Below are 14990 nucleotides of genomic sequence, written 5' to 3'. Positions count from 1 at the left end.
AAAAGCTTCGGAAGCGCTGATCGCTGCACATGCAATTGCCTACCGACAAGATCCGAATAGCGAATGAATTACAAAAAGAAAAATATATAGTCTGGTAATGCGTCCAGATGGAAACGCGAAAAAATAAAGTGGAAAACTCTGAAAGGGTCTATGACTAAAAATAAAGGCACGTGAAGCAGGTAACCACTTGCACACGACTTTCAGACCTCCAGGAAAGGTTTCTGGACATTTACCAACTTTACTTTTAAATTCATTTAAATAGTAACACAATGTCCAGGAATGTGATGTGACAGGCAAACCCGCTTTACAAGATTATTAAATACCACGTTCCATCCGGAAACTTCTCATCGAACATCCTCATCCCCTAAACCTCTCTCGACTGCTATAAATATCAATCATATGTGACAATCTTATACGACCCAGTTCGGCTTCTCGATCTCTTTACTGCCGAAAAAAGGATGAGTAGTCTTGCAGGGATGTCTTTCATCTCCAAGTTATTGGTTCTTTTGATTGCTGGTAGCATTAGCGCTGCAAATCCATCAGCTGCTTCATACTATAAATCCCCACCGCCGAAGCCATACCTTTACAAATCTCCTCCCCCTCCCTCTCACATTCCATCTCCAATCTATAATAAGCCGCCCCCTGCACCCACACCCAAGCCCCCAGTAGTGGAGAAACCACCACCGGTACATAGCAAACCTCCTCCTAAGGCGGTGCCAGTTTCTCCACCATACAAGTACAAATCTCCACCTCCTCCCAAACCAACTCCTGCTCCATATGCCAAGCCTCCACCAGTGGAGAAGCCCCTTCCTCCCCCTTCACCACCAAAATCATGGCCAACTCCTCTTCCTCCCCATCATGAACACCATGAGCACCATGAACACCACGAGCACCATAAACACCATAAACCTTCTCCAGTGACCAAACCACCGAAAGCTGCTCCAACTCCACCACAAAAACCATACGGATACAAATCTCCACCTCCCCCAGCCTACGCAGTAAGCCCTACTCCTCCCAAAGCAGTACCTACATTTCCTCCCCGGCATCCCAAACCACCAGTCTACCCCTCACCACCTGCACATCACTACTCGTACAAGTCGCCTCCTCCGCCCCCATATTAGATTCTGCAAAGCAATTCTGGAGCACCGTTGCGTACTGATAGGGTACGTTACTGTTCTTTATAAGTATTATTTGATAGATCTTACATATTTCTCCATGATATATGGTTTCATGCCCTTCCGTAAAATGTTACTGTCCATAAGGGTTGATTATTCCAAACAAGTTTGTATGCTTTACTCCTGCTACTGTAGATTATTGTTTGCATTATAATTATATATTTCTGGATGTGTGATATAGATTAACTTCATTGCAGTCTTTTGTTTCATCTGCAGCTTATCACATGTGTGTATTTTACTTGCAGATGAATAGAGATTAGAGAGAAACGCCATGACGTAGATCGATATATTACTCTAGCTGTAGACGCTGTTGAGCAGCTGAGTGCCGAGTTGGATCTCTTCGTCAAATTTGTCTTTGATCTCATTTTGCTATTTCTGTAATAATTTCGTGTGATCGTTATCAGAATATAATAAAACCATCTGATGATGTGAGAAAATATATATGGTTCCTTTCAGCAGCCAAATAGTTTCGTATTTTATTGAATTAAGTAAAAAGGTTTAGGATTTTATTGATTTAAGGTTTACGGTTTCGTGATCTCAAGGGAAAAAATCACTAAATAAAACATAGTGACGTATACTTATTCAAAGCAAAGGTTCGCATATATTCTCCAATGGGCCCTGATTTCTATTTTCAATTGCACGTTGAGTTGAGCAGCGTATTAGTGGTTGTTGACTGAAAATATAAATTATTGTGCAGCGAAAGTATAATCTGTTAATATAACATAAAGATTTTTTTTGGAAATATTTATAGAGTAATAATAATCCAACAACTAATTCACATGTATATATTATTTAATGATTCAATTTATTGTTTATTTGTTTTTAAGTTTTTTTTATTGCTTTTACAAGTTTATATGGGTAAACTTTTTTACATAAAATAAAAAGGTTTCTTTTATATGTTTTTTTCCAAAAACTGAGATTAAGAAAAACAAACTAAACTGAAGAAACCAAATTTTGCTATTATCTCAAGAATATAAAGAAATAGTTAGCAACTTTTAACAATCTTTGCCTTTAACAACAATTTACCAGATATATCATGTCCAAAATATTCATCACCTTCCTTGCAAGCCAAGAGAAGCTATGCACCATTTTAGCTTCTATGACAAGACTAGTTTTGTCAAAATGTCTTCACAATTTTGTTTTGTATGGAATTTTTCGAGCCAGCACTAAGCCACTTTCATCAATAACCTATCTTACAAAATGGTATTTCACAGGTATATGTTTTGCATTACTATGATAAGCTAGATTCCTTGCCAAATGAATAACAATTTGACTATCACAAAATGCTTTCATCTTGTCCTGAATTCTTCCAAACTCACCAGAAAATGTTTTAACCAAATTGCCTCTTTGCAAGCATGTAAGACAACAATGTATTCTTCCTTACTAGTGGATAAAGCGACTATGTTCTAAAGCTTTGACATCCAACTAATAACTCCACCTACAAGAGTAAAAACATATCCAGAAGTGGATCTCCTCTTGTCCAAGTCACCTACAAAATATGAATCAACATAAACATAGAGATAATCACTACTACCATGATAGGTAATACAGTAATTACTTGTGCCTTTAAGATATCGAAGCACTAATTTCACTGCTGCTCAATGCTCTTTACCTGGATTTTCCATCTATCTACTGACAACACCAGTTATAACTCCACCTGCAAGAGTACAAACATATTTAGAAATGGATCTCCTCTTGTCCAAGTCACTTGCAAAATATCAATCAACACAACCACAAACATAATCACTACTACCATTATAGGTAATACAATAATTACTTGTGCCTATAAGATACTAAATCAACCATTTCACTGCTACCCAATGCTCTTTATGTGGATTTGCCATGTATCTACTCACAACACCAATTGCATGTGAAATATCTAACCTTCTACTAACCATCACATACATTAAGCGTCCTACTGCATCAGCATATGGTACATGAGACATATACTCTTTTTCTTCATCATTACTAGGACACAAACTTGAAGAAAGCTTGAAATGGGAAGCTAAAGGGATTTGAACAAGTTGCAAATTATTCACAACAAATCTCAGAAATATTTTCTCCAAATACTTCTCTTGCGATAAGAATAAATTACCATTTTCCCTATCTTTGTGTATCTCCATGCCCAAGATTTATTTTTCTACTCCAAGATCCTTCATTTTGAATGTGCTAGCCAACTAAGTCTTTAACCAATTGATCTCAACCATGTTTTTTCTTACTACAAGCATATCATCAACATGTAACACCAAAATAACGAATATGCCATTTTCCAACTTTTGAAAGTTAACAAAATGATCATACTCACTTCTAGTAAAATTGTAGCTCATAATGAAGGAATCAAACTTCTTGTACCATTGCCTGGGAGACTACTTTAGTCCATACAGTGATGTCTTGAGTTTGAAAACAAGCCTCTTGTTGTGATTTTGAACAAACCCTTCTGGTTGTTCCATATATATATCCTCCTCCAAATCTCCATGTATGAATGTTGTTATAACATCTAGTTGCTCTAACTCCAGATCAATTAATGCAACTAATGCTAACACAACTCTAATTGAACAAGATTAAAAACTCGTGAAAAAATCCCATGGAAATAAATACCTTCCTTTTGAGAATATCCTTTTGTAACCAGTCTTGCTTTGTACTTCTGAACAATATCATCAACTTCTTTCTTCAATTTCTAAACCCACTTGCAACCGACAACTTTCTTGTCCTTAGGAAGTTCCACCATATCCCATGTTTTATTTCTTTGTAAGGCATCCATTTCCTCTTTCATTGCTACCTTCCATTTATCACTATCAGACACTTCCATTGCTTATTGATAACAACTATATTCTCCATCATTAGCAATTAAAGCAACAAATGTAGCAAAATCATCATACCTTTTAGGAAAAGATATGATCCGTGTAGACCTTCGTAAAATTTGTTGTGGTATTTTCTCATTTTCCCCAGAAATTTATGTATCCACATCTGCTTATGTAGGATTTTTCATTAACATATTCATGATAATCCTCCCTTGAAGATGATTGAGTTTCCAATTTAACTCATTGAATCTGTTGTAATTTTTCTTGTTTCATTTCACCAACTACATCTGATTTCATGAGTGATGATTCATCAAATTTGACATCTTTTTTAATGATGATTTTGTGGGTAGTAGGATCCCACAATCTATATCCCTTAACTCCATCACCACATCCAACAAAGATTAGTATTTTTGAATTTGGATCTAACTTAGAATGCTAATTCTTTTAAATAAGAGCATAGGCATCACAACAAAAAATTTAAGATTTGAATAATCAAAAGGTTGACACATCCATACCTCTTCTCAAATATTATAGTTAATTTCAGTTGGTGGTGATTGATTTACTAGATAAAATGCAGTAAGAATTGCGTTTGCCCACAATTCCTGCAACAACTTGGAGTTACTCAGCATACTCGCTCTCTCTAGAAGAGTCATATTCATGCATTCAAAAAAACCATTTTGTTGAGGAGTATAAACTGTGGTTTTATGTATTTTGATCCCAGCTTCATTGAAATAATTTTTGAATTCCTTTGAAGTAAACTCTCTTCCATTGCCAATTCTCAAACATTTAATTGACCTGCTAGTTCTCTTTTCAACCAAAGCTCTATACTGCTCAAAAGCATTAAATACATCAGCTTTCTTGTTTCAGTAAATAGATCCACACTTTCGAAGAGTAATTATATATAAATGTTACAAAATATGAAAATCCTCCAAAAGAGACTTTAGGAGATGGTCCCCAAATATCTAAATGGATGTAATCAAGGATAACTTTACTAACATGTTTTCCTGTATTAAATTTATGTCTAGATTTCTTTCCATAAAAACAATGCTCACAGAAATTCAAACTCAGAGATTTCAAGTTTGGAAGTAACTAACAATCAACCAATACCTTCAACCCTTTCTTGCTCATATGACCCAAGTGCTAACGCCATAAAAAAGTAGGGTCACCTCCACCTTCAGATGCTACTATTGCACATTCTATTTATGTCCTTCCTTCAAGCCTATAAAGGTTCCCAAACGATTTATCCTTCATGACTACCAAGGTTCCTTTCGTCACCTTCATAACTCCACCTTGAATTGTACATTTATAACAAGTAGAATCTAACACTCCCAAAAATATTAAGTTCCTTCTAAGCTCAGGAACATGCCTCACCTCTGTTAACATTCTAAAAATACCATCATACATTTTAATCCTAATACTAACAATCCCAACAGTTTTTCATGTAACATCATTACCCATGAAAATCACACCGTCATCAATAGATTGGTATGAAGAGAACCAATTCCTATGAAGACACATATGATGCAAAGCAACAGAATATAGAAACCAATTATGATGATGTTGAGAAATGGTAGAAGTGGACAATACCTCATCAAAAATACAAGCACTTGTTTCAATTGAATTATCTTCCTTTATAGAGTCCTTTTAGCATCTTATTCCTTTCTTTTCCAACAACCCTTCTTAATATGTGCTGATCTGTTACAATACCAACACTTCAACTTCATCTTCTTGCATCTTGACTTCGATCTTGATATGTCTCTTGAAATCTAATATTTTTCTTTTGATCGACCTATTGCTACCATTGCTTATGTTGTTGAGGTTTCAAGGCTAGATTTTTGTTAATTTTCCTTAGATAGTAAATCTCCCACAATAGCATCAAAGTCAATGGTATTAGTAGAATTAAAACTGATAGAGGTTAAAGAATGATCCTAATACTTAAAGAGAGAACACAATAGTTTATTTTCTTTTCTTCGCCTTCGATATTTATATCTAGGCTACAAAACTAACATAAAAGAGTATTTGAAGAATTCAAATGATTAGAGATCTTTGTACCTTCCTTCATTCGCAAAATGTATAATTTTTGCTTCAATTAGATTTCATTTGTCAAGGAACTCGTCATATAAAGGCTTTATAACTTGCTCCATAAGCATGTAGTTGTTTTCTCTCCAACGATGTTAAACAACACATCATCTGCAAACCACAAACGAATAGCACTGAGGGCTCTTTCATCCATATCCTCCCAATCTTCATCATCCATGTCCACAAGTTTCTGTGCCCTGCCTAGCAACGCCTTTTCCACTCCTTGCTACACGAGCATATCTCGCATCTTAACCTTTCATAGCTCAAAGCTATTACTCCCATTCAAATTTTCAATTTCAAACATCACACTCTACATCTTTTCCATTAACACAAACATTTCCCAAAAGATCTGATACCACTTATTGAGTTCAGCAGTGAAAGCATAACCTACAAATAAATTGAAATTGCAAAAAATTATAGCAAAGAAATACGATAGAAGAATACTCAAACACATAGATTGACACAACGTTTTACATGGTAAAACCCTCCTTGTGAGGGAAACATCCACAGGGAAATAATAATCAATATTCTCATCATTCAAGGGATAACACAACCAACTCATGAACATACATTATCCAACCATTCAACCCACGCTCCATTCATTTTTATGTTTTCTTCTTGCCTCTATAGCAACATGTCATATTTTTTTCTAAATCCGTCCACAACTTTTAAAGCAGTTACATAAGAAACTTTTTACATAAAACAAAAAAATTTCATTTTATATGTGTTTTCCAAAAACTTATATTAGGAAAAAAACCAAACTAAAGGAACCAATTTTAGCTATTATCCCAATAATATAGGGAAATAGTTGGAAACTTCTAACAATTATGAAAACAATTACATGTAATTTTTAAGTCAAAGCAATATCACATAATTACTCGAGTAACATACATGGAGGATCTAGTTCTTAGTGACTCACACCGTGAATCACATTAATCTCAATATAGTGTAATGAACACAAAACATGCAATAATATTCAAACAATTATGAAATATAGTTGTATCAATGTTGAAAACAATTTGATATGAGTTAGTGCAAACTGAAAGTAACTTTGAAAATATAAAATGTATATTGTCCTGGTCTGGGGTATGGACTTTTAATTTCATCCACAGAGTTGTACTCATTATATGTACAATATGATATATATTTTACGAAGTATCATAGTCACCATGTATGCCCATTTAACACTACTACAGGAAGGACACTTTTAAGACAACTTTTTTAAGACAAAAGAAATCTTTTGCCTTAAAAAGTTACTTTTATTTATTTTAGTTATTTTACATTAAAATTTAATATCAATTCGATTGTCTTAAATCTAAAATTTAAGACAAAAATAGTTTGAGACAAAAAAAATTTGAAGGCAAAACATTATATTTAAGACAAAAACAATTTAAGACAAAAATATTTTAAGACAACTTTATATTTGAGACAAAAAACAGTTTGAGACGAAATTATTTTAAGACAATGACCGCTTAAGAAAATGACAATTAAGATGAAGCCAATTTAAGATAGTTAACAATTAAGACAAAACCATATCAATTTAAGACAACATTATCTAACACCTGCAAAACTGGATCTAACATTTGTGCCCTTAGTCTACCTACTTGAAATCTACTATTGCATCATGCCTCTACAAAGGCTGGTATTTCACTTATCATTTACATTATCTTATATAAAGACAACGATTTGTTGGGCTCTTCGTTTTGTGGGGGTAACTGACATTGAAGAACGTTACAAATTTTCCTAGCAAGATTTCTTGGACATCAATTCCTCTTTTGTCCCTTCAATCTCTACTGATATGATTAGAGACAACTTGTCTATCATTGCATTCAAGAAGTTTTCCTACAGTTTCCATGAGTGGATATGGGATAATTATATTTTTTTATTTTTGAAAATAGATATTTAAACTACATGAAATTTAATCATATCAATTTGTTTCTTTTATATTATATTTTTCCATTTTCATTAATAATTTTTAATTAAATATAAAAGTAGAACATGATAATTATGTTAAAGAGGCTTTTGAATAACTTAAATAGGCTACATGTACAAATACCATCTTAGCCACACCTAACTTCACAAAAACCTTCATTGTGAAGTGTGATACCTCAGGCCATGGAATTAATGCATTTTTTATGCAAGAAGAAAATTAGCAATGCCCCTTTCCTTTGAAAGCAATGTACTTATTTGAAATAACTTACTCAAAACAATCAATGGAAAATAAAGGTGGGCCATATTACATGCAATTAAGAAATGACATACATACAAAATAGGAAGACAATTCAAAGTAAATATAGGAAGTACTTTGTTAGGTCCCTATAACACTAGTGTAGGCCCCATATCATTATTGTTGTGCCCCATAGAAGCCCACTATTACTATTGTTGTGCCATTACATTATTATTGTTATGTAGGCCCTAATTATATTTTAACCCCTTAGACTCCTATATGTACGAAGGAGGTCGTGCCATTTGAATCATCCAACAAATGTTCATTTATGTGATGTAAAAGGAGATTTCCCCCTTGAGGAGGCTTATTCTCAAGTCAATGATTTATCTTTTCTTCTATTTTGTGATCTAGTTACATAACATTTGGTATCAAAGCTTTGGATCCTAGGGTTTTGCTGCTTCAAGCAGGCCATCTTGGTATTTTCACTATAACTTTGTTTTAGTGAGACTTCATAAGTTAAAAATTTTATCAATGGAGTCAAAATATTGGTGAACTTGATGTTAAAAATTATACATTTTGTTCCCTATTTTTTTAGAGATATGGTCCAAGGAATTTATTGCTTCTGCATGCTTCAAAATTCAGTGTCAAATAGGTGACCTAGGGAAAATCATCATACGTTTCTCTTTGAGTATCAGATTTGAATTACATTAAAAGTATTTGAAATTGAATTAGAGGTATTTTCTTGAGGATTATTTGAAGGGTCAAAGGTTAAAGTAGTCACACATGGTAGTCCATACAAGTTCACTATATTGAACCTGTCTATAATTAGGTCATCTTGTATAGTTTGGTATAACTTTATATTGAATAATCCAATTTCAGTCTACCTTGTGGGGTTGGAAATAAGACACATAAATATACCTCAAGACAAAGTTTCAAACCTTGGGAGGAAAAAGTTATAGAGATATAACAATTTCAATATCGAGCTCCTAAATGAAAAAAAAAGTGTGTATTCTTTTTAAATTTACATTTTTGTTTGAATATCATCTTGAACCGATTCAAAGAGCATATTGAAGCATATATGTCATTGTTTTGTTTTGAAATGTCTCGAATAAAAAAAATGGATACACCTAGTAAGCCAACAAAAATCTCTACTATGATGCAAGATGAACAAGAAGAAATTCAACATGATATATCAAAATTACCAAACCAAGTGCAAAAAATTTCGCTCTCACAAAGAGTAACCAAAAATGAATTGGAATCAATGATGAATGTTAAGATGGATGGTTCAAAAGGGGACATGGATGGTTTTGAAGAAAAAATAAAAGGGACATAGAAGGTTTGAAGGATGGTTTAAAAGAATAAATGGAAGGTTTGACAAAGTTGCTACAAGAAATTATTCCTAATGGCGACAAGGTATTCCATGAAACTCATGATGAGAACAAAAATAACGTGAATCATGATTTTAGAGACTCTAATTTTGGGTTTTAGACCAAGAACATTTAAAATATTAATATGAGGAAATTTTATGGAAAGGATCTGGTGACGTAGATACTATAGATGGAGAAGTTCTTTGATCTACACGATGTATAACAAACACAAAAATTACACATTACATATTTATATTTAAAACCCAATTAATTTGTATGGTATCGATGGATTTGTTCTTGTAAAGCACTAGTCACTTGGACACTTTTTATGGAGGAATTGAAAGCACATTATGAGGATACAAAGAGTAATACCTTCTTTAGCCAAATGATAAATCTCAAACAAGAGGGTTCAGTTGGGGAGAACATTGAGGACTTCCAAAGATTGAATATCAAGGTAATTGATATTCTAGAGGAGCATCTGATTGATGTCTTCATGGGTACTTTAATGGATAACTTCTGACATCAGGTTCGTCTTTGGGAACCTAAGTCATTAGAGAATACATTCAAGGTGGAAATAAAAGTTCAAAGAAAAATTATGCAAACAACCACAACTCTAAAGATGGAAGTATTTATGCTCCTAGATTCCCAAAATACATAATGTTGACACCACAACAACTAGAAGAAAAATATGAAAAATAGATTTGTTATACTTGTGATAGAAAATAAACTAAAGGTCATAAGTGTGCTAAGAAGAAATTATTTTACATAAATTGTGAAGAGGAAGAAGAAAATGAACAAGAAACATCAAAAGGAGAAGATATACACTAGGAACCAACCCTAGGCACTGAAAAAGGAGAAATGAATTTGACCATATCTTGTAATGCATTGGTAGGAATTACCACTCCTCAAACACTCAAGATAGAAGGATATATCAAGAAGAGAAAGGTGTTGATTAATTCAAGTCGTACTCATAATTTGATTCATTGTAAGATAGTGAAGGATTTGAACTACTTTCTATATCCAACAACAAAGTGTCAAGTGATGGTTGCAAATGGAGGAACTATAAATTTATCAAGGAAGTGTCATAATATCAATCTAACTTTGGGGCAATATGTATTGAATAGTAGAATTCTTTCCATTCCAATGGGTGGTGTGGATGTTTTGTTAGGAGTATGATGATTACAATCTTTGGGGACAATAAATTTTAATTTTCAAGAACATTTCTTGAATTTTTTATCGAAAGGAAAGGAAATTGAATTAAGGGGTATCAAAGGGAAACCTGGGAATATAATGATCTCTAATGGCATGGCAAAGATTCTGAAGAAGGAAAAATCAGGGGTATTTTCAAAATTATGTTTATTAGATGTTTAAACATCGAAGTCATCCATTTCCCTAGATCTCCAAAGGGTCCTTGATAATAATTTCAGTATATTTGAGACTCCCAAAGGTCTCCCACCTATTTGTGATCCCTATCATGCTATTCACTTGATTCTAGGAAATGTTCCTCCCAACATTAAACCTTATAGATATCCTTAGGCCCAAAAGAGTAAAATTGAACGTATGGTTGCAAACGTGCTAGAGACAGGTACAATTCAACCTAGCTAAAGTTCTCTCTCTTCTCCACCAGTATTGGAGCATAAGAAGGATGGATCTTGGTGTATGTTTCCATATTATATTGAGCTAAAAAAAATCACTATGAAAGATAAGTTTCCCATTCCCCTCATTGATGAATTGTTGAATGAACTACATCGAGAAATTTACTTCACGGAGTTGTATCTTTGTTTAGGATATCATCAAATTAGAATGAAGACAAAAGACATTCCAAAAAATCTGTTTAGAACTCATGATCAACCTAGCCAAAGTTCTTTCTCTTCTCCACCATTCTTGGTGCATAAGAACAATGGATCATAGCGTATGTGTCCAGATTACATTGAGCTCAAAAAAATTACTATTGAAGATAAGTTTCCCATTCCCGTCATTAATGAATTGTTGGGTGAACTACATGGAGAAATTTACTTCATGAAGTTGTATCATTGTTTACGATATCATCAAATTAGAATGAAGACAAAATACATTCCAAAAACACCATTTAGAGCTCATGAAGGTCATTATGAATTTTTGTGTTGGAAATAATACTGAGAGGGGGGGGGGGTGAATCAGTATTATCAAATTCTTATCAATCTATCTTCCTTATTTATAATTTTAATAATTCTTCAAATATTGATCATTACTTTGTATGTCAGTATCATAAATAATGAGTAGGAACAAGAAAAAAAAATATTCACACAAAAGAACACCAGATATAGGGTGGAAACCCAATGTGGGTGAAAACCACCTGCTGCAATATGTCTCTATCTTCTTTCAATTAGAAACTCCTTTTACAATGATTTTGTACTGGTGCAGTCCTTTACCAGTACACAGGCTACAACCTACAGAGAGCTACAACTCTCTCTCGTTCTCCAGCTTCTCTTGGAAGGGAGCTACAACCCCCTTACCTCTTGTACTAGCCAAGATACTAGTACGTAGGTGCTGGCCTACTGAAGGCTACAACCTTCTCTTTCTTCCAGGCACCACGTTTCATAAATTTTCAGACTAGATCCATGAACATCAATCAATCATCAAGTATATCTGCATCAAACAATCTCCTTTCCCAATTAGCACTAAATCAAGTAAACACTTCTCTGACAGCTGTACCCAGAACACAGTAACAGTAACCACACACCAAATTCTAAACCCAGAATACTGCAGCAATAGACAGAGGTAGCTAGATCATAATTTAAAGATATACGCTACTTCAACAACCTGAAGCCTGCGTGCAGATCTATAAAGGATAATTCCTTCTTTCAAATATTCAGACACTAATTAACCTAGATTGTCAGATTTATAGATCAAGAATGCGACTCATATAACAAATCAAAATCATGCAAAGATACTATTATTCAAGCATAAAGATTATGACCCATCAAAAGAACTTATCCTTCTTTATGTGCTAAGGTTCCTCCATTCAGATCCAGATCTGCACCATAACCCAATCACAAATATTTCAGATCTAACACTTATTAGATATTCAATACATTCGATGATACTTTGCCAAATGATCTCCTTCCTCTTTTATAGTCTTAGGCCTTCCACAATACCACGGTCCAAAACCATAGGATCAAAAAACTGTTGGACTAATACCATGAACCAACCATGAAAGTGCGTGAGATCAACACTTTTGGATGCAATACCACGAGCCAAAACCATAGGATCAAAAGTTGTCGGACTAATACCATGAACCAACCATGAAAGTGCGTGAGATAAACACTTTTGGATGCAATACCACAGACCAAAACCATAGGATCAAAAACTATTGGACTAATACCATGAGCCAACCATGAAAGTGCGTGAAATTTTCTCTTCATGAAATGAACTTTTCTCTGCATGAAAGTGCGTGAACTTTTTCTCTACATGAAATAAACTTTTCTCTGCATAAAAGTGCGTGAAATTTTCTCTACATGAAATAAACTTTTCTCTGCATAAAAGTGCGTGAACATTTCTCTACATGAAATAAACTTTTCTCTGCATAAAAGTGCATGAACTTTTCTCTACATGAAATAAACTTTTCTCTGCATAAAAGTGCGTGAACTTTTCTCTATATGAAATAAACTTTTCTCTGCATATAAGTGCGTGAACTTTTCTCTACATGAAGGAAACTTTTATCTTCATGAAAGAAACTTTTATCTTCATGAAAGTGTGTGAACTTTGCTGCACTATAATTTATCATCTGAGATGAGTGGGTTGCCATCAAGTACAACATATGTATCATAATGCCAACAATCTCCCCCTTTGGACTTGATGGCAACAACAATCAATCATTCTCCCCCTTTGACAGCAAGGGTAAAGGGTTATGCTCCCCCTAAGAACATGCTCCCCCTGACTATAAACCGGATCTGCAAAGAAGAACCATAATCCATCAAACACCATAAATGACCATGAAAGAGATAGAGACATATTGCAGCAATATTCAGACCAGCATCCATGATCTCCTTCTGTACTTCCTCCATAATGCCAACAATGCATGATATGCTCCCGCTGAACCTGTGCCATTCGATCTTTGACCAATCCGCAACCCAACACATGTACGCTTATACTTCAGATGAACCTTGCGTACAACCAACAATCAGAAGAGATTCAACAACAAGATGATGCATCAACAACCCCCAGCTTTTGCATGAGGTATTCAAAGGTCTCCCTAGGCAATGGTTTGGTGAGTATATTAGCAACCTGTTCCTTAGAAGGAACATACTCCAACTTGACCTTTTGTTCAAGCACTTGTTCCCGGAGAAAGTGATACTTGATTGGTATGTGCTTGGTTTTTGAATGCATGACTGGGTTCTTTGAAATGTTGATTGCACTTGTATTATCACATAAGATGGAGATGGGTGGTGTACAAGTGATTTGAAAATCCTTCAAGGTTTGCATCATCCAAAGGAGTTGAGTGCAGCAAGATGCAACAGCAACATATTCTGCTTCAGCTGTAGACAAGGCAATCGAACTCTGTTTCTTGCTGAACCAAGATACTAATCTGGAACCCATAAAGAATGCACCACCACTTGTGCTCTTCCTGTCATCCACGCTTCCGGCGCAATCTGCATCAGTATAAGCATGAAGTGTGAGATCTGTATCTCTAGGATATCATAAGCCATAATTTTGAGTCCCTTGAAGATATTTGAAGATTCTCTTTACTGCCTGAAGATGAGTTTCCTTTGGATTTGCCTGAAATATTCCAACTATTCCCACTGCATGCATGATTTCTGGTCGGGTACCTGTCAAATAAAGTAGACTTCCAATCATAGATCTGTAGGTTGGTTGATGTACTGCTGCTGATTCATCATTTGCACTGAGGCTACATCCTGTGTGTTATAGACATTTTTGTGCCTTACAGCATTGAGCATGAAATGTCCATAATCCAAGGGATCCAAAGTCCCTAAATGAGTTGTTCCTACCCCTAAAGGAACAAGGTCAACCAATGACAGCTTCTCCCAGAAGTTCTCCACCAAAAACAACTCAGAAACAGTCAATTCAGGATCAATTCAGAGGCTCCACTAGCTGTCTGCGCTGAAATGCAGAGATTACACTGGCTAGGTGCACTGCAACGCAGGTAGAAGCACGACCAGGGTGCGCTGAGCGGGAAATGACAAATGGAAAGTTCATTCAACGAGGTGGAAAGACCCTAGAAGCTTCCAGAATCTTCCTCAATGACACTTGCCTCAATGAATTCGACTAGTGATGAGTAAGAGGTTCTCAACCTCCAAGTGGAAGCAAGAACTGACAGAGAGAATCCACAAGTCAAAACATAAGCTGACTTATCCTCTCTACTTACATCTATATATGGATCTCTCACCCAGAGGTTCAGGAG

At 34.8% G+C, this 14990-nt stretch overlaps 1 protein-coding gene across 1 annotated transcript; it reads left to right on the top strand.

The window, feature by feature from the left end:
- The first annotated feature begins 400 nt into the window (after positions 1-400).
- LOC149147698 (uncharacterized) lies at positions 401-1614 on the top strand. Its single transcript, XM_089441393.1, has 2 exons — positions 401-1163; positions 1421-1614. The coding sequence occupies exon 1, from the start codon at positions 459-461 to the stop codon at positions 1119-1121; it is 663 nt and encodes a 220-aa protein (XP_089297519.1). The 5' UTR covers positions 401-458; the 3' UTR covers positions 1122-1163; positions 1421-1614.
- The last annotated feature ends 13376 nt before the right edge of the window (positions 1615-14990 follow it).

Source organism: Pinus tabuliformis, chromosome 9 (genome assembly GCF_031772625.1).
Source record: "Pinus tabuliformis cultivar Carrire ecotype Pingquan chromosome 9, CPIR1, whole genome shotgun sequence".
NCBI lineage: Eukaryota > Viridiplantae > Streptophyta > Pinopsida > Pinales > Pinaceae > Pinus > Pinus tabuliformis.
Note: the sequence above shows the minus strand (reverse complement) of the source record. Positions and strands in the feature narration are given on the sequence as shown.

What these genes read in the sequence shown, in the direction of transcription:
- LOC149147698 (XM_089441393.1), top strand. Translation starts at nt 459, where the DNA reads ATGAGTAGTCTTGCAGGGATGTCTTTCATCTCCAAGTTATTGGTTCTT.